This window comes from Leucopleurus acutus (assembly GCF_964270905.1).
Source record: "Leucopleurus acutus genome assembly, chromosome: 9".
NCBI classification, from domain to species: Eukaryota; Metazoa; Chordata; class Mammalia; order Artiodactyla; family Delphinidae; genus Leucopleurus; species Leucopleurus acutus.
In genome coordinates, this window is record NC_139144.1 from 90,190,747 (window position 1) to 90,210,970 (window position 20,224).

General features: G+C 42.7%; 1 protein-coding gene across 1 annotated transcript in view; it reads left to right on the forward strand.

Moving 5' to 3' along the window:
• EXOC4 (exocyst complex component 4) overlaps window positions 1–19,478 on the forward strand; it is a gene marked incomplete at its 5' end in the record, with an annotated part of 817,732 nt that extends 798,254 nt beyond the window's left edge. Inside the window, one exon of the mRNA XM_082846389.1 lies at window positions 18,031–19,478. Within this exon, the coding sequence (XP_082702515.1) occupies window positions 18,031–18,268 (238 nt within the window). The 3' untranslated portion in view covers window positions 18,269–19,478. The remainder of the gene's footprint in view (window positions 1–18,030) is intronic.
• Window positions 19,479–20,224: the final 746 nt, after the last annotated feature.

Consider the following 20,224-nt stretch of genomic DNA (forward strand, 5'->3'; position numbering starts at 1 on the left):
CCATGGAACTGCAGCAAATGTCTTGATTAATGGATCAATCTTCACAACAGTATTGGCTGTGGATGTACGTCTTCTGTAGAGTTAAGACAGGGTTCTAGGACTTCCCTGGAGGCGCAGTGGTTACAAATCCGCCTGCCAGTGCAGGCGACACGGGTTCAAGCCCTGGTCCACGAAGATCCCACATGCCGCGGAGCAACTAAGCCCAGTGCGCCACAACTACTGAGCCTGTGCTCTAGAGCCCGCGAGCCACAACTACTGAAGCCCACGTGCCTAGAGCCCGTATTCTGCAACAAGAGAAGCCACTGCAGTGAGAAGCCCACGCAACGCAACGAAGAGTAGCCCCAGCTCGCCACAACTAGAGAAAACCCACGTGCAGCAACAAAGACACAATGCAGCCAAAAATAGATATATTAATTTTTTTTTAATATTTTTTAAAAAAGTCAAGATTCTAGTTCATAAAATTAGCATTTTTATAACAGCTTTATTGAGATAGAATTTACATACCATAAACATTAACCCTTTTAAAGTGTGAAATTCACTTTTTTTTATATAGTCATAGATGTATAGCCATCATCCCTAGCTAATTTTAGAACATTTTCATTACCCCAAAAAGAAACCCAGTACCCACAAGCAGTCACTCCCATCCCCCCACCCCACCCCTGGCAACCACTAATCTACTTCCTGCCCCTGTGGATTTGCCTAATCTGGATGTACCATATAAATACAGCATGTGATCTTTTGTGATGAGCTTCTTTTAGTTAGGATGTTTTCAAGGTTCATAAAGTTAGCAGTTGTCTTAATGTTAGGATATGAGACTGAATTAAAAACCCAGGTACCCACTCCAACACTTGGCCTATTGCCTGCTCTCTTTGTCTTTTCTTTTTTGTTTGGAGTAGGGAGAGAAGCGAGAAAAGAAAGGTAATATGTTGTTATTGAAGTATAATATACAGACAGTAAACTTTACAAATCTTAACTATACAGCTTGATTACTTTTTTTTTTTTTTTTTGTGGTATGCGGGCCTCTCACTGCTGTAGCCTCTCCCATTGCGGAGCACAGGCTCCGGACGCGCAGGCCCAGCGGCCATGGCTCACGGGCCCAGCCGCTCCGCGGCATGTGGGATCCTCCCGGACCGGGGCACAAACCCGTGTCCCCTGCATCAGCAGGCGGACTCTCAACCACTGCGCCACCAGGGGAGCTCTTGATTACTTTTTACAAAGTGAATACACTCAGATAACCATCACCGAGATAAAAGCAGAGAATATTAGAATCACCCCAGAAGCCTCCTTGTACCCCTTTCTTAGTCACTACCCCCAGGACAGGTATTTCCTGATTTTGGTTGATTTTATTTTTCTGAGTTCGGTTCCCTGCACAGCCTCCATGCAGCCATGTGGGTGTCCCAGCCTCTGCGAACTCTGATTTCAGAACAGACGTTTCCTCAGCACTCAGGGCCTCAGTCACTGCATTCACTACTGTTAGTTCCCATGGGAAGTAAAGCAATAGTGAACCTCTCAGGAGCCCCTTGCTGTGCACTCTGTGTCCTCCCGGCTATTCTGGGCCACCTGACCCCAGGCCTCGTGCTTCTCCTGTCTTGGTCTCCAGCTTCCCTTCCAAACACCAGCACTCCCTTTAGCACGGGCCATTACAAGGGAGGGGGACAAAGCACCACCTCTGGGCAGGCACAGTTTGTGACAGACGTTGACCTGCAAAGGCAAACCTTTTGAGGGGAGACTCCCGTTTCCAATGGAGGCAGCCCTCACTCAGCCACTAAACTCACCTGCTGTGTCATCGGCTGGTTTCCATTCTGATCAGAGGGGTATTCCTGTCACGAGACTCTGTGTGTTAGCTTCTCTGCAGAAATTTTAAGAAAATCTTTTATTCCAGAAATTAAGTTTTCATTTTAAATTCACTTTCTGCTCTTTGAAAACTCTAGTTTCTGTGTGGTCCAGAGCTATAGGTTAGCATTAGCATTTAAATAGAAGTATTAAGCATACTGAAAGACCTTTCTCTCAGAACTTGCCCTTTCTGGGAGGTTTTTCAAATGTGATACTTTTTTCTTCCTAAAAAAGGAATGCAAATGCTATATGTATTTTCCCCATCAAAGGCCCTTTTCTTTATATATACAGACTTAGGAGAAAGGCATTGTTGATCAGTCTTACTATTAGTCTTTTTAATGGAAAGGGTCAGTTTAAAAAAATTGCTATTCCATCCCTCAAGGCCTGATTTTCTCTGCTGACTCTAAGAATGAATTTTCCTATGGTTAATTTTATCCCATTATGTGTCATTTTTCTCCAGACACCCTCTAGGAACTCAAATCCCGATTATAAACTAAGAACCTAGTGCCAGCCAATTCTTGCTACGTAATATGAGGCTCCCAGTACCAGTGTTCCCAGAAGCTCCCCATAATTGCAGTACAGAATCCAAAGGGCCAGGGTCTGAATCTAGGGTCAGTCTCATGGAGAACTTGACCTTCTTCTCAGACCCTCTATTTATCTGCCAACTAAGGTTATCAAGCCTAATGTGTGTGGTTGTCAAGAGATTAAACAACATAGTGACCTTCCTCCTAATTTATGATTTTATATGTAATTGTAAGTGTAAGGCCAACTGGCCCGAGGCAGGGGAACGCAATCAGATTCACAGGTTGCATCAGACTGAAACTCTCCGGACCACCCAGTTCCAGAAACTGACCTGGAGACTTTCCGGACCACCCAGTTCCAGGAACTGACCTGGGGACTCCCCCCCCCCCACCCCGCCCCGGCCCAGCCTTCCCGCCTTTCGAGGGGCGGGACTATCGGTCCCCCAGGATACCCGAAAAGACCACCAAATAAGGAATACCCTGCGCCCTCCCAGATTCACCACACCCCTTTCCCTTCTTCCCCTATAAAATCTTGCCCAACCCTCGCCCGGCTGCGACTTCTCTGGCCCCCTTTCTCTCGGACCAGTGAACCTCGCCGGGAGCGCTCCCTAATAAAGCTCACTTGAAGCTTTCCTCTGTTTCGCGGTGCCGTTTGTTAAGATCCGACCTCACAGTAAGTGTCTTAAATCCTCTCTCCCTCACATTGAGCTCCCTCAACCAGACCAGTGGAGGAGTAGGGATAGAAGGTAGCTTCTGGTACAAGGTGTCCCTCCTGCTTTCTCCTGTTGTTACTGCCTGTCTTCCCTTTCCTCTCTGCCTCATCTCAGCCCGGCAGTGGGTATTGTAATAGTTCATGCCAGTCGTGACCTGAACAAAAGCTACTAGAGGTGAGGGCCTGGATTGTCCTGTCAAGGTATTGGCGCCCTTCTCTCTCTTTGAGGTTGATTTTGTTCAGCTACAAGCTTGGGAACAGGAGTTGTGAGGAAACCTAGAAGATGGATATGGCCTGATAGAGGAGAATCTGAGCAAACCAAGGAGAAGCTGGGTAGTCCGACAGCCTGAAGGCTCTCTAGCTTCTCCAACTGTCCGTCCTCCACCTACAGAAAGACGTGGAGAGGTCTTTCTAAAACCCAGTTGTCATCATGTCTGACTTCTTCCAAAACTCCTCTCTTCAGATTCCTCCCCATCAACTACAGCTTTGGTTCCCAAATGTCAGCGTGGAAACTGAAGCTAGACCGCTGTTGTCTTCCTTAGGAAAATGAGAAAAATAATGACAGTCTAGTGAGTTTCTGAGTCTCTCATAAAGGAAACATGTCCCTTTTGTTCTGAGATGATTTCTTTCCTGCTTGAGGAGTATTAAAATACCTTCTTTTATTGAATCCTGGTAATAATAGATGATAATAGTTTTGTCTTAATAACCTGAGCAAAACAAAAGGCTAACAGCTCTAAAATAGTCACACCCTGCATCCCTTTCTTTGATCCACCCACGAAGTCCAGTCTTTACTGTGACGCACAAGGTCCGCTATCATCTGGTCTAGCTTACTTTGCTAACCTCTCATCCCTCCTTCCCCTTCCACACACCCGTTGCGCTCTGGGGAGGGATAAACCATTTGTAGTTCCCCCCAAATACCATATTCTTCCTACCTTCCCACCCACTTCACACATTCTGCCTCCCTTACTTCTAAGAGTTCTTTCCTTCCCTCATGTTTGCCTCCTCGTAACACCTCCTCAAAAAAGCCTCCCCGACTGATCTAAAAAGTACACAGCCCTTCCTCTCGGTGATCTTAGATCGTCTCGTTTGTACCTTTATTAGAGCTGCTGTCACATTACTGTAAATACGTGGCCAGTGTCACACCAGACTCTGCATCTCCAGAGAGCAAGGACTGTGTTTTACTCTTTTCTGCATCCACAGTACCTACAATATACTACCTGGTGCATAATTGATGCTTAAATATTTGTTGAGCAAATAAACAAAAAAAGAATTTTGAAAGGTACTGTATAAGCACTGAGGACGCTACAGGGAGTCATAAGACATAGTCTCTGTCATCAAGAAGGCTGCATTCTGGGAGAAGATAATAAATATATATTATGGTACATCCGTATAATTGAATCCTCTGCAGCTATTAAGAAGAATGAGGCAGGTTGATATGTACTGAAATGGAACCACATCTAAGATATATTAAGTGGAAAAAGCAAGTTGTAGAAGAGCATGTAAACACCACTTCTCTTTAAATATGTGTGCTGTGTGTGGGTACATACACACGCGTGCTCACACACACATACGTACACGTGCGTGTGCACTCACACACAACTATGCTTGTATATGTATTGAATATAAAATGTATTTGAAAGGATACCCTGGAAACTTTGTAACAGCGATTGTCTCCAGGAAAGGAAACAGGGTGGATGGCTAAGGGACAGAAGGAGGAGAGAGACTTTGCACTGTATGCTTTTTGTCCCTTTTATTTTGTTTATTTAACAAACGCTTATGTATTATGTGCACTTTACAGATATTAACTAGGTTAATCCTCCTGACAACCCTATGAGGTGGATATTGTCAGTATCCTCATTTCATGGTTGAGGAAACTGAAGCCCAGAGAGGTAACTTTTGCAAGTTCACACAGGTAGTAACTCAATACCCCGATACCTTTTTTAAAAATTACATTTCTAGTTCCAGAAGAATCTTAGTTGCTCTGTTTTGTTTTGTCCTTTAAATAAACAGATCCTACTGTGGATGATACATGTTAAATGGGTGACGCATCCGTAAGTAACAGAGAAGGAAGAAATTGCTTAGGATAGCGTCCTTCATAGAGGATAGGGGTTTCAGCAATCTTGAAGGTTAGGCTTTGAATACACAAACCCAGAGCCAAAAAGAACTAAATATGTTCAAGGGGCATTGATAGCTCAGTTTGGCTTCAATAGAAGGTTGATAGAGGAGAAAAGTGGGGAAAAAAGGTGGGATTGGCACCAAATCCAAGGCTTTGGATGTCAGTGTTAGGAGTTCGGACTTTATCCTATTGGCACTAGTGAATACACAAGTTGTTGTTGTTTTAACACAGAATAGTGATCTGATGCAGGTAGAACTGGAAAAGATTTACCTAGGAGGACTTAGTGATTGTGAGAGACGCAGGTAGGAGTTTAAATAGTTAAGATCTATGATAATGAGATTGGTAAGAAGAAATGAATATATAAGATGTTGCACTGATAGACCTAGTGATCATCAGGCAAAGAAATAAAGAGCGAAGACTCAAAAGTGACACTGACAGCCAGAGGTTTTGCAAACTATAGTGCTGTGAAGCAAAACTTGCAAGTTAGGGAGGCCGCCTGATAAGGGCATCTGATAGAAATGTCTGCAAATCAGTGAAAATGAAGCTTTGATCTATTCAGAGACCAGATCATGAGAGAGAAACCATCTCATATAGAAACTTTTGGAAGCAGAGAGAGAAGAACAAAGAGCAGGGCGAGCCCCTGACTGGGAGGAAGGCCTGCAGTGGGCAGACAGAATAGGAGCCATTAAAGGGAAGGAAGGAACTCAGGGAGCTGGGGGAGGAGTCTGAACCACGTGGCTCCAGGAACGGTGAGTCCAGGATGGAAACTGTCAAGGGGAAAGACCACTGTGTTTGTCTGCTAGGATGTCATCAGTGACCTTTTTGAATATAGTTTCAGACAAAGTGGAGACTTTTGAAGGATAGCAAATACAAATGATTTTTTTGAGAAATTTGACAATGAAAGGGAGAATAGAGACGAGATGAGACATAGAGTGGACACAGGATTGCGTGAAGGGCTTAGAGTTTCTTGTTTGGTTTTGTTTTTGTCCAGATATGAGAAACAAGGATATTTGAAGGCAGGTATGAAAGAACCTGTGAAAGGGGTAGATACAGGAGTTGAAAACAAAACTCCAGCAAGATCCTAAAGGCAATGGGAGGGATTGGGATTAAAAGCATAAGGCCAATCTTAGAAAGAAAGGGAAAAAAAGGCTAGAAAAGAAACCCCTCTTTTGAGCCAAGAGTCGACAGGAAAAGATTAATAAAAAAATCATTTCAATGTGGAGGATAGGATGCCTCACACAATTATGGTAAAGTCGGCTCCAAAGAGAGAATATATATGTGGCTGGTACAATAAAAGTTGCCTGTGGTTTTTTTGTTGTTGTTTTTGCTTTTTTTTTTTTTTTTTTTTTTACCATTTTTACAGAGCAGGTATTCTACCATGTTGTTTGATTTAATCCTCAAACCTGCCCTGTGATGTTATATTATCTACCCTATTGCATAAATGAAGAAATTGAAGTTCAGACAAGCTAAGAAATTTCTTAGGTCAAACAGGTTAAGTAAATGATACGGGATTCATGTCTAATTCTGCCAGCGAATGAAAGAAGAGTTGGGGAGGATTGCAGATGACTAGCCAAAAACAGATGTCTTCCCTCTGTGCCCTCCCCTTTTTCACCTGCAACCAGTTATCCCAAACATCCACATTGCCCCCTCAGAATTACATCAGAATAATACCCCTTAGCCTGTTACACAGAGCACCTGTGTTATTCATAGTTCCTCCCTTCCCAAGGTCAAAGGATCATTGACTGCTTTTTTATCTTGGGGTCTATCACTTAATGAAATTTACTGACTGTTGGCTCTCTCATTCATTCTTTCCTTTTCATTTATTCACCACTCACTAGATGCCCAGGGGGTTAACAGTGAATGGTACAGAATCCAACCCTGCCCTCAGAGAGCCTGCATGCTAGGATGGGAGGCAGACATTAATTTATGTAATAAATACTTACATAACATTTACTCTGTTCCAGCCACTGTTCTTCATTATTTGATCCTTGTAACAACCTCATGTACTTTTTCCTTTCTCAGATGAAGAAAATAAGGCACAGAGAGGTTAATAAATTGCCCAAGAACATACAAATAGTAAGAGGCGGAACTGAGATTCAAACCCAGGCCCCTGACTCCTGAGTCCATGATCTTAACCACTGTATTATGCTGTGTCTCTAATTGTGTGTGTGTGTGTATATGCACATATTTTTTTAAATATACCACATATATGTTAAAAATATATTTTGGAAATATATCTATCTTCTGTTGGGGATGAAGGCTAAAAAGAAAAGAAGCTAAGCAAAAGGACAAAACTTGATGAGGATGGGCCAGGTATCATTTTACCTAAGGTGGTCAGGGAAAACCTCACTTACTGATAAGCTGACATTTGAGCAAAAATTGGACTGAATCTCTTCTAATCTTCTATTTTCCTCCAGTCTTCTGTCCCTTTAATCCCATTTGATACCCTTTTCTGATTTATTTCAAGTGGATTATAGTATAAAGCAACACAGAACTATGAAGTACAACAAAGGCAAGGATTATCATCACCTTCTTGCCCTATAACGGGTACTTTTTTAATAGTAAGTAAAAAAAATGCCCTGGTTCAAGGCCCTTACCCCCCCGCACACCCTCATGGACCATTTTTACCAGTCCTGTTCTAAAGTTTCTCCCAACTATTGAATATAGGAGATCATAATTTCTTCCAAACATATTCACTTGGGTTTTTCTAAGATAAATCTCCTTTCGTTATTAGCTGCCCATAATTCTAAATTCTCTGGTGTCCTTTACATTATTTCTATTACTTTGTTGCTGTTCCCAGCCTTTCCCCACTTAGAAACATTTGACCTTTTCAACACTCTTTGTAGTTCTTGCACATTAATTAAAGTATTAGGTGAGATCACTGTTACAAAGCAGTGTCCTTAGCATTCAGTAGATGCTTTCTCTTCTTAATTTGATTTGCCTTCATTGTTATCCTTTGTTTGTTTTTCAGTCTGTGTCCTATCAGGAGTAGCCATTCAGAATAAATTCATTTTGCTAGTTATAGTTCTTTAGAGGCACTGTATAAAATGGTTCACTGACATCCAAATATATATCAGCCACAGTGGTCTTTACATCCACCAAATTCATATTGCTATCCAAAGCTATCCATCATGTTTGTCAGAGTATTTGGGTCTTTAATTAAACCCTGCTGGTTATGGTACATATTTCCATTAGCTCCTTCTGATTTAGTCTATTATTTTTCTAATTGACATCAGTTCTGAGTCACATGTCCGTGAATCTCAGGTGGCCCATTTTGTAGCTTTGGTTTGTTTAGCTTTTCTCCCTTTCATAAATAACCTAAGGGTTTAGTAAATACCCCCTCGAGTGTTTGCCGTTGAGACCTACTGATTGGCATATGCTCATATTTTCAAATAATCCCCTGATTTTTTGGTCCCTCTGCCAAAACCGTTTTCCCTTCTGGCCCTTCAGTCCTAAAAGATACAGTCTTTTGTCTTGGCAAAGTAGAGAAATTTCCTGTAACAGAAGTGAGCAGCATAGTAGGGTCTCTGCCTAGGACCAAAGGGTAAGGCGTCAGGGTTTGAGTAACTCAGCGGACTGCTGGCTGAATAGCAATCTTTGCATCTTAAGCCCCCAGCAGGGATAATGGCTTGCAGTGAACTGTCCGTTCAGCTTCACTGAGTTTTTGTCTTTGACACACTGGTGAGGTAGCTGGCTAGGGTCAGAGTCGGTAGCTAAAGAATACAACTAACTGGCACTTACCAGAATCAATCCATCATCCTGGCCTCATCGGCTTAATAGTCTAATGGGCATGTTCTCCCATCAGACCAAACAGTCCATGCCTATCCTCACTGACCCTTCTCCCCAAGCACTACAGGTAGAGAAGAATCTCCATCTTATAAATACAGTAACCCAGCACCTGTTACCGCTTCACTTCTCCATCACTTGAAGCAGAAACCTTGGTTTCTGTACCTTGTCTAGGGCCCTTCAGCTCTTCTTTCTCATGTACCGAAAGAGAGTAGCACAATTAGCAGGCAGGCTGGCTAGCAAGCCCAGGACTTATTTTACTTTAAATTAAAACATTTGCCTGGTGTCTTAGAGACCTTTGATCTGGGCCTGGATTGGATTTTTTTTTTTTTTTAAGTATAGATTAAAAAAAAAAAAAAAGCTCCTTAAAATCAAGGACTATACCTTTGTATATTATATTAGCATTTAAAATGTTATTAGAGCTTCCTAAGCATTAGTAATAATAATACTGGGTTTTCCTTTGAAGAGATCCTTTGCATTATTTATTGAAAAGTTGATCATTCCATTTCATTACTTAAAACTGAGAAAACCATAGGGCCTTTGAATTATTTTTATTCAGCATATCTCAGCAGTTATTTCCCGGATTGCTAATCTGAGAAATATAGATAATATCCAATACAAGGGCCTTGTGCTAACTGGTAAACAGTTTGTAGTGTTGAGGCCACCAAAGTGCATAATACTATGTCCTTTTATCCACCTATGATATTAGATAAATTATTATTTTAATTGAGAAGGCTCTAAAGTAATATTCAATAAATTATATTTTTTTAATGGAAAAGACTCTCTTAAGTGATATTCAGCACAGCATAGCTCTCCTTAACCTGGACTCACCTTTTGATAATCAAAAGATCATTTACAGGAGTATGAGACAAACACAATTATGAAAGTAAAATGAAGGACGTAAATAAAAAAAATCACAGAACAGGAGGATAATTCTATTCACTCTTTCATATTTCATTATTTGATAACATCAGAAAATGACTTCATCAGAATTGCTTTGGCAAGTGCAAACAAAAATGTGCCTGACCACTATTTATGAAAACCTTCAAAATGGGAGAAGGAGTTGAGCAGACTTCTTAATGGACTGAATAATTATTCATACAAATGGGGTTTGACCAAAGGCAGTGCCAGACCAAAGAGACACAGTTTTAATTGTACTGAATTTAAAATGCAGCTCTTCCTCTAGCCCTGTTTTAGAAAACTTAATTTAAAAAATTATCTGATGTAGCAGAGAGTGACATGTGAATCCTTAAGTTGTTGAGGAGAAAATTCTAACCGCAGATATTTATAAATTCAGAATGTGTTCCAAAGTTGGGGAGCAGAATTTCCAGCGAAGGGAACAAAAAGACATTTTCTTCCCATATCAGCAAGTGTAACTGAGCTGGGGAGAGGGTCATCATCACAAAAGGGCTGGTTCTCAGAGGAAGTCCTTTGAGTGGTTTTATTTTCTGAAGAGAAATAAAGCAAGGCTCTGGCCACTGCTATCAAAAATATCAGGGTCCAGGGCTTCCCTGGTGGCGCAGTGGTTGAGAGTCCACCTGCCAATGCAGGGGACATGGGTTCGTGTCCCGGTCCGGGAAGATCCCACATGCCGCGGAGCGGCTGGGCCCGTGAGCCATGGCCGCTGGGCCTGCGCGTCCGGAGCCTGTGCTCCCAACGGGAGAGGCCACAACAGTAAGAGGCCTGCGTACCGCAAAAAAAAAAAAAATCAGGGTCCGTTACTGAGAAGAATGAAGGCAGCTGACTTTAAATTTTAACATCTCCCCTGGAGAGCCACTGCCACCCCGCCCCTAGTCCTGCTGAAGCACGGTGGTTTAAGCATGGGTGCCATTGATGGAGGCAGTGGTGTGTGTGCCTCATTATACAGAGAAAATGTAGGTAGACGACCCATCAAAGAAACCTCTGCAGGCCTTACAGCAGCAGGCTCCCGGGCTCTCTTTACCTCTTGAATGGGTTTCTGCTGCCACCAGCTGAGGGAATTTATGCACTGTTTTTTTCTAAAGACCATTCTTTACCTCTCTTCACCCCTCTTTACCTTGGCCTTCTTTACCTCTCTTCAGATTGTCCTGGTGAGAACAAAAGACCTGCACAACTTCTTGTGCGGAGTGTTAATAACTATCCCCATATAGAATACAAATCTAATTCTGCCACTGATGCTCTGAAAATTATTTAGCTTTTCTCTACCTTAGTTTTCTCATTCCTGGAATGGAAATAACTTCAACTCTTTCAAATTAGAATTTTCAATCATGTCTGTAATAAACTCTAAGCTCTTTTAAGGGAAAGACAAATGAGAGCAATTATCTTATATTTTTTAATAAACTAATTTATTCTTCTGACACACAGAATTACCATCCATTTATCACTGGTCTGGAAAGTACATCTGAGCTAAGTTTACACTTGTTCAGAACGTTTTTGAATCAATCACTACTGCATCTTGCTTCCCATAGCTTAGGGAAAGTCAGCATCAACTAATTCTGCTAGAAGCCCGTGATTTTAAAGGACTAAGCAGAGGATGCTGTAAAGGTTTTAATGCCAGCGCTAAGATAGCATCTGCTGTAACCTCTTTGTTTTTCACGTGGGGGGAGGCAGAGATTCGAAAAGCTGACAGCAATTGTCCGAGGTCACACAGCTAGTTAGGGAGGAATGAAAGACTTAACCAGAATCTGAGCTTAGTTGATCTCTTGAGTATTTACTCCTCTAAGTCTTTCTGCTGTAACTACCTCTCAGTTATTCATGGGATGATTATCTGGTTTATGGATTATTCAGTTCCTTTCTTTTCTCTTTCCATCTCCCTGCTTATTACCATGTATACCATTGAGTGAGTAGAGAAAACAGGAGTTGAATGTTTTACCTGACAATTTAGTGACCCATCAACTCCTGGGTTTTTATTAAATTGCTCATAATGTTGCAACTATTGGCTAAAAAGAATTTGGGGGGCTATAGTCGATGCTAAGTTATATTCACGTAAATTTTTCTTCCTTTGAAACTTACATTTTAAGTCAGCTTCAGAGCCTAATTCTCTTATTGACATTAATACTATCGTTATCTCGGGAAGGACTAGATGAGACAGTCTTCACAATGAAATGACTTAATTATCCCCCTTCCTCGAGGAAGTAATGAATCAGAAAGGCAGCCAACTTTTGGAAAGAAAGGGCACCTTGTCCATTACCAGATTGGAGGGGCAAAAAGGGAGAAGTAGAGAGAGGTGACAGAATGAAAAAGCCAAAAGTCTTTCCTGTAACTCTTTTTTTTTTTTTTTTTTTTTGCGGTACGCGGGCCTCTCACTGTTGTGGCCTCTCCCGTTGCGGAGCACAGGCTCCGGACGCGCAGGCTCAGCGGCCATGGCTCACGGGCCCAGCCGCTCTGTGGCATGTGGGATCCTCCCGACACGGGGCACAAACCCGTGTCCCCTGCATTGGCAGGTGGACCCTCAACCACTGCACCACCAGTTACAGAAGCCCTCCTGTAACTCTTGAATGCTGAATATACAACATGACTTCATTATTTGGTTTAGAGCAGTGAATTCTCAGATCAAATCCAGTGTTATTCAAATATTACTGTGAATTGTATAAATGAATTTTGAATTGCCACAATACTAGTTTGTTCCATTACAATGGAAGGCACAGTTGAATGTGAATTTTATTTAATTCATATTTCCTAAATCCTGACTAAAAATGAATTAGCTAGACAAGTATCCTTTGTAATTAGTACTTCCGCTTTTTACAGGTTCATATATTTCTGTATTACAGTGACTTTAGAGCAAGTATAGGGTTCAGAGTCCTTCATTTTGAAGCCTTGAACAAATCACTCAACACTCTCTAAAACTCAGTTTGCTTATCTGTAAAATGTAGGTGATCTCAGAAGCTACTTCAAAGGGTTGAATGTGTTAATGCATCTAAAAGTTCAACATTACTGTTAACTATCACTACGATCAAGACGAATTCTAAAACCCAGCCTGTGACATAGCTATATATCTGTGGAAAATGTAGTTTCCATTTGGGGATCTAGGAATCTGAACACCATCCAGTAGAGGGGGGCAGATGGAGGAGCTGTGAACAGTCCCCCAGTCAGTGAACAGTCCCCCAGTCGGTGCCTTCCTTTCATCCCCACACGCAGACTTTATGCGCCTCCTACAGGTATAGGAATGAGGCGTGCCTGGCTTGGGAATAACTGGTCTTATTAGGGCTTTCTTCCCTCACTTGACAAAGAAGAGAACTGAATCTGTTTCCAGTAGCTTTTAGAGATACAGTGATAACTTTGAGTATGGCAAAGTGGGAGGGAGAACCAGGGATGAGAGACTAGAGCACTCCTTCCTTCGTACCTGTAAAAATTTATGAAGCGCTCTGAAATAGAAGTAAGAAAAACACTAACACGCAAAAGATACAAAGATATCGACAATTTGCTTATACATGTGTGCATACCCATGTACGTTAAAAACTGATATGTAGATAAAAAATTGTTCAACCTCATATAAATTAAAAGAATGTGAGGGGGGCCTTCCCTGGTGGTGCAGTGGTTAAGAATCTTCCTGCCAATGCAGGGGACATGGGTTCAATCCCTGGTCTAGGAAGATCCCACATGCCGTGGAACAACTAAGCCCGTGCGCCACAACTACTGAGCCTGCGTGCCACAACTACTGAAGCCCACATGCCTAGAGCCCGTGCTCCGCAACAAGAGAAGCCATTGCAATGAGAAGCCCGCGCACCACAACAAAGAGTAGCCCCCGCTCGCCGCAACTAGAGAAAGCCCGCACGCAGCAACGAAGACCCAATACAGCCAAAACTTAATTAATTAAAAAAAAAAGAATATGAGGGGCTAGGTGCTGTCATATGCTGTTGGTATGAAGATAAATTGATACAAGTTTTTTAGAAAGCAATTTGGTGGCATTGCCGAAGTCCTAAAAAAATATTCTTATCTTTTGACTAATTCTGCTTTGGAAATCTGTCCTCAGGAAAGCAAGTTTTTTAAATTGGAAACAACCGAAGTGTCCAATAGTGTGTCAGCTGAAATATTTCAACTATAAGAAAGAAATTGGTAGGCTACTACATGTGGGGGAAAAAATCTAGAAGGAAATGCCAAAATGTGGTATGTCTTTATGATGGAATGATATGAGTAATTTTTTTTCCGCTTAATCTTTCTGTATAGTCTGTATATCTTATATGACACGTGTATTAATTTTCCAATCACAGAAAAACAAAATAAACTTTATTTTTACGCTTTAAAAAGAAGATCTGCCCAGCTTATCAAAATGTCCTTCGTATCCTTACTGGTATGAATGTTTTCAGATAGAATCACTGGGGAGAAAAAGTTGCAGTGCAATACCATTGAAGTAAAATAAGAAGATAAAAACACAAGGAAGAACAGTCTGTGGATAAAGGAAACATGAGGAAGATATGAGAAAATTATCTGTTTGGACCCGAACAAAATTTAAACGTTGTCATGTTATAGACTGTGAGACCAGTCTATGTGACATCACTTTTCTATCTCTGCACTCCCCTCCCTCTCCACTTTGGGAACTCTGCCCAAAGGCCCACAGCAAAGGGAGAGAGAAACCACAGGGAAGAACCACCTCCTCACAGAAATTTCCATCCCTAAGGGGGACATGGATCTCTGGTTTCTGGAATGGGATATTTGGTCCACGTCTAGCAACTGGACCCTGAATATCACAGGCTATGAAGAAACTTGCTCTACAAGTCATGAGCCAAAAAAGGCTTAAATCAAATATGTGTTCACTGGTCCCATCCAGGCAGCTAAGTCAAGTGCTATCTCATATAAAATGTGGTGCCCTGGAAGCCATGGCTGCTCTTTTAATGTGTGATGATAAAGATCAAGCTTTCATTTCCCTGGGACCTGAGAAATTATTTATTCCAGTTGGGTTACACGTTCATTTCAGCGTGTCAGTGTTTACCATGGAAGCTCATTCTAATTGTGTAGTTTGAGGCATTTTCCTAAACATTTCCTCCTTAGAGCACCTTGTAGCACCCTTTCTCCACCTCCAAGTACAACTGTTGCTTTGCTGATTTAGTATAGTCTTTGCTCCTAGGTACTCTTCTGAAAGATGAATGAATTGCATTCTGTCTTAAATATCTATGTTTCTTTATGATCTAATATATCATCATGGTTATGGGGATTTTTTTCCCCTAACTATAGAAAATACGCCATCAGTTACCTGTCAATTTTGTTTAATAACTCAGCTTTGCAATTCTGGGGCACTGTTCATCTGAGGCTCTTGAGGACTCTTTTAGTCTCTCAGTCCACTTCAGAGTGTCATCCTGGGATTTATAAAGGTCTTCATTGCACAGAGGATATTGAAACATTAAGGACTTAAGTGGCGTGCCCTTTATCACTTATCACGCTGCAGGCTCCAGGTCTAGAAATCCAGGCATCTTTGTTTTGGTGTCTGCTCCCAGCATGGAACAGCGGTCTCTGTAGAAAACCAGCCAGTATCCCTGGAAACAATTCATCAGATTTTTCAAAAGAAATCCAATTTCGTTTGGTCTAATGGGTTCAGTGTTACTTCTTAAAATGAATGATGAAAATATCAACATCATAATACAAAGAAACCCAATTCTTTTGGTTTAATCTCAGCAAAAAGCATCACAACCCCACTTACTGCTTCTGTCTTCTTCCCTAATGCTTTTAGATCCTTGGCTCAAGCAGATGGGAAGGGGTCTGTAACTATTCCCCCATCAAACAAACTCTGGCTCAGAGTCCTGGCTGGTTCCAAACCTTTGCGAATCGCAGTATCTGGGGATGGGGCCTCAGGAATCTGTACTTTTCATGAGTTCCCAGTAACTCTATAGTTCGAGAATCACCATTCTGGAACTGCAGCTATCAAGTCCTTTCTAGCTTTGAAAGAACCATGAGCCCCCAATTCTCTCTCATTCCATGTGGCAATTCTAGATTCAAACATGTATTTTGCTCCGCAATGGGAGAGGCCACAGCGGTGAGAGGCCCGCGTACCGCAAAAAAAAAAAAGAGCGTTAATTGGAAAAGGCGGCTTAGCAAAGCAGGAAAATGAACTAGCAACGTGAAAAGATGCCAGCGCTCTTGCCACTTTCCCAGTTGTAGCAGCAGTTTATAAAGTATTCTTGAAATTACCAAGCTCCCAGAATGTATTCCTTACCATAAAGATGGCTTAGTTCTCCCATAGGATAGTCTTTTTTTTCAGGATGTTCCTGATGAAGAAGAAATCCAAGATCCCAAGGCTCCAAGTCCAATAGTACAAGATTTTGGAGCAAGTGATCCTGAAAGGCCCCTTCACCCGCCCCCCCAAGTTGCCTTGGGCAAACTGCCTTGTCTGTCCCCTCAATCCTGGAAGAGCCACCTTTTCTGTGGGGATGAGAAGAGGAAGTAAACTGTCCCTGGGGAGGCTCCTCTGTCCTTTGGCTATGATAGCATCACTGGCTCAGAGCCTGCACTGAACTCTACCTCCCGGGGCATTTGTAGTACCTGGGCAAGTCATAGCCTCAGAGCCCAGTAGACTCGGTGAGGACTGTAGTGGCATCATGTTGGTGTTAAGATTGGCAAGTGGCAGCCCTCTCTGTCCTTTGCTCCCAGCTTCATGTTTTCTCTGCACTGCACATTCACTCTAATGCCTGCTTCCCTTACATTAGAAGGCACTACTCTTCTCTCCATCACCTGGGCCAATGGCTTTGAGCCAAATGGCTCTCAAGGCCCTTCCTTTTTGCTAGAATTATACCTGGTCCCCTCCCAGACCATCCTGCATACTGCTGTCACATTAACCTTCCGGAAGCACAACTTGGAATGGTGCCTCTGTTCTCAGCAGAACTTGGGGCCCCAGATGGGAGGTGCTTTCTTGACTTATCTAGACCTAACGTGCTTTATTGACTTAACTGTCCTGATGTTGTTAGACTCTCTACCTCTGTCCTTCACTGCCTTTTGCCCTGACTCTCCGCTATTCAGCTGCACTCCCCAGGCTAACCAGATTACTCTTCCCTGTCTTTGCTCATCTCTTTTCTTTTCCTTTAATCTAGAATTTCCTTCCTGGAAGCCCTGCCTGACGGTATCCTACCCCATTTGAAGTCTTCCTTGATCCTTCACCTCCCTTCAACATGGTGTGATTCCTCCTTCCTCTGCTGGAAATTCATACCATTGATACCTCACTCCGGGCACTTGGAACATTCTTGTCTTTGTCCGTGAAGAAGAGTGTTGGACTTAAGAGTCAGAAGCCTGGGTTCATTCTGTCACAGCCACAAATGTCTTTGTGACACTGGGCAAGTCCTATAACTTCCCTGGGCTTCAGCTTTCTTATCTGAGAAAAGGGAGTAATAGCTCCCTAGGTGTAGTGAGGGTTACATGACACAGTACATGGAAATTAACTTTGCTAGCAGTTTTCTGTGCTTTTCATTACCTTTCCCTACTTGTCTCTGAGCTATCTGAGGAAAGGGGCTGTGTCTTGCTCATCATTATATGCTACTATTACTATTATTACATTACTATTAATACATTATTATAAATATATTTCCAGTAATAATAGTTAATGTTTATGGAGCAGGTAGAATTGTGTCAGGCACCATTCTAAGTACTTTATATGGATTAACTACTTCTCCCAACAACCTAAGAGGTACTGTAACTTCAGAGATACTATTATTATCCCACTTTATGGAGAAAACCATGTATTTCACAGAGCTTCCAATGAATGAGTCAATGAATGAGGGATTGAATGGGACAAAAACTACTAGCAATGCCTGCCAGATGGTTATTTCTCTCTCTTGCTTCTGTACGCCAACTTCTCTTTCTTTTGATCTCCTGAGGCAAATGCAAAATTAGGAGAAAGTCTTGAGTGAACTGAGACCTTGATGACAGGTGTCCCTGGGTCTTCATTTAGACTTCTCATGAAGTGAGCTCCAAGAGGATGGAGATCATGTCGGTCTTGTTCTCCGTTACATTCATGGGGCTCAGAACAATGTCTAGTGATCAATAAATGTTTATTGAATAGATAAACTAAGTAGTTTATAAATAGCACATTCATTACCACTGAAACCACATAGATTGCTGACGACGGAGCCAGTGAGCAGTGTTGTGTCTTGCTTTCTCAGGCAGTACTACGAGATGCTGTACAACACGGCCGATGAACTCCTGAACCTGGTAGTGGACCAGGGCGTGAAGTACACAGAGCTGGAGTACATCCACGCCCTGACGCTGCTGCACCGCAGCCAGACGGGGGTGGGAGACCAGACCACCCAGAACATGCGGCTGCAGCGGCTCAAGGAGATCATCTGTGAGCAGGCGGCCATCAAGCAAGCCACCAAGGACAAGAAAATAACTACGGTGTAATGGGTACACCACGGGAGGGGGCGGGGGACTGGTCATTTTGTTTCCTTGGTCATACTCCTTTCTTTGGTATGTTATTTTGTATATTCTGAGCTGACTTCGTTTCCTCTACGCTGATGCTTGAGCGGAGAGAAGTTGTAAGGGTTCTTTTCTCTTTAGTTTTGGTTTTTCATATAAACTGTAAAGGGACTTCGCAGTACAGAATGTTTGGATTGAACATTTACTTTGATGCCGTCAATTCCAAAGGGCCTAGGGTGGGATGGGGTGGAAGGTTGTGTCGAATTGAACTCTGCAAAACAATGAATGCATGAATGACTAATACCCAGCAATCTTTGGTAAGTAGATTGTTCCTAAGTTCTAGTCCCTCCCTAAAATCACTTAATAGGGTTCTATTACATAAACAGTAGGATTTTTACTGTCTTGACCTCGTCAGTTTGCAGTTCGCTAAGTGTATGTGCATTGCTTTCTGTCTCTATTGCCAATGGCTTCTCAGCTGCCTGCAGTTTTCAACAAATTTCCCTGACCGAAACAGGACCTCTTCAGGGATTGGGAGAAAAAATCCTTTTATCTCAATCCTTGGGAGAGTTTTGTATGCAGTAGCCTGGACCCAGGTGATAGGTTGGTTTGATGCCTTTTTTTTTTTTTTCTCGGCTGTATCAAAACCAAGCACCATCAAATCAATGACGAAAATGAAAGAAGGAAAAGGCGATTCGACCCTCTTCTTGATTTTTCTCCTCTGTTCTCCAAGAGAAAATGATGGTTAGAGAATTCTTTTATCTCACTTGAAACATTGTCTGGGTGTGAATGATTCTTCAGTGCTTACTCTCCTTGGGAGCCCCTAGGTGTGTCTCATCTTAGAAAGTAGCCCAGGCCTGCCAGCTGAGTGAAAGGAAGCCGGAACAGCTGTGACATTCCTCCTCTGTGCACCCACCAGCTGAGGCTGCCCTCGGCTGGTGTGGGAGCTCGCTGCTCCTGGCACACTCGCCTTCCCCACTGTCCCCATATCTCCAAGCTCTCTTCCTGCCTATGGCTCACATATCACAGAAGAAAGCAGTGTCCTGACCGGGACACAACTTGAAAACACGTGGAAAGGAGAGTGGAAAGAACTTGGACCACATGAGGTCATGCCTTATGCCCTGATGGTTCAGAATTTTACACCTGTTTGTACAACTTAGGTCTTGTTGGGAAAAGCAGAAAATTAAAAAATGGTTTGAGAAGCTTAAATGTTGAGTATTGTTTTTCTTGTATTTATTCAGCAAACATTCCCTGAGAGCCTAACATGTACCAAATGCTGCTGGGCAGGGGGGCAGATCCTCAGTAATGAGGACACCCTTATTACCTACCTCTAAGACGGGATGGGAACCGGACTCTAACCAAAATCGTTAAGAGATGTGCACTCGGGGCTGGGTTAGAAATCAGGCCAGTGGGGCATCTGTGAAGGGAACTCAACAGGCAGCTGGAAGATGGTCTTCCAGGAGATTCTGGAAGGAATGTTGTAAATCTGTGTAGCTTCAGATGCCCAACTGGGGAGAAGTTGAATCTATATGGGAGATGACCATGGAAAAATGTACTGCCCCTAAACAGCATCACTGGAAGTAGTCTCCCCGAGAAGTGCAGGTGGGAAGAGGGAGACGAGGGGAGATCAGAGCTGATCACTGTGGTTTGCAAGCCTCCCCTTAGTGGCCGTGGCCTGCCCACAGAGCTCCTGTGCCTTTTCTTCCCCTTCCTGTCCACTCTAGACAAAGAACCTTGGAGTGGTGATAGGGAGGCCAGAAGAGCCAGGGTGGGATGAGGGAGTGCCTAGGATCATTTGATTGGATGTGGGAAGGGACATGGGTTTGGACAGAGTAGAATGCCAAACACACTGAGAACCGGCAGACAAATGACCACATGAGCTGCTTCGGGGGAGCGCTTAGAAAAGTGAAATCCCTGCTTTGCTTACAACGATGATAAGATTGA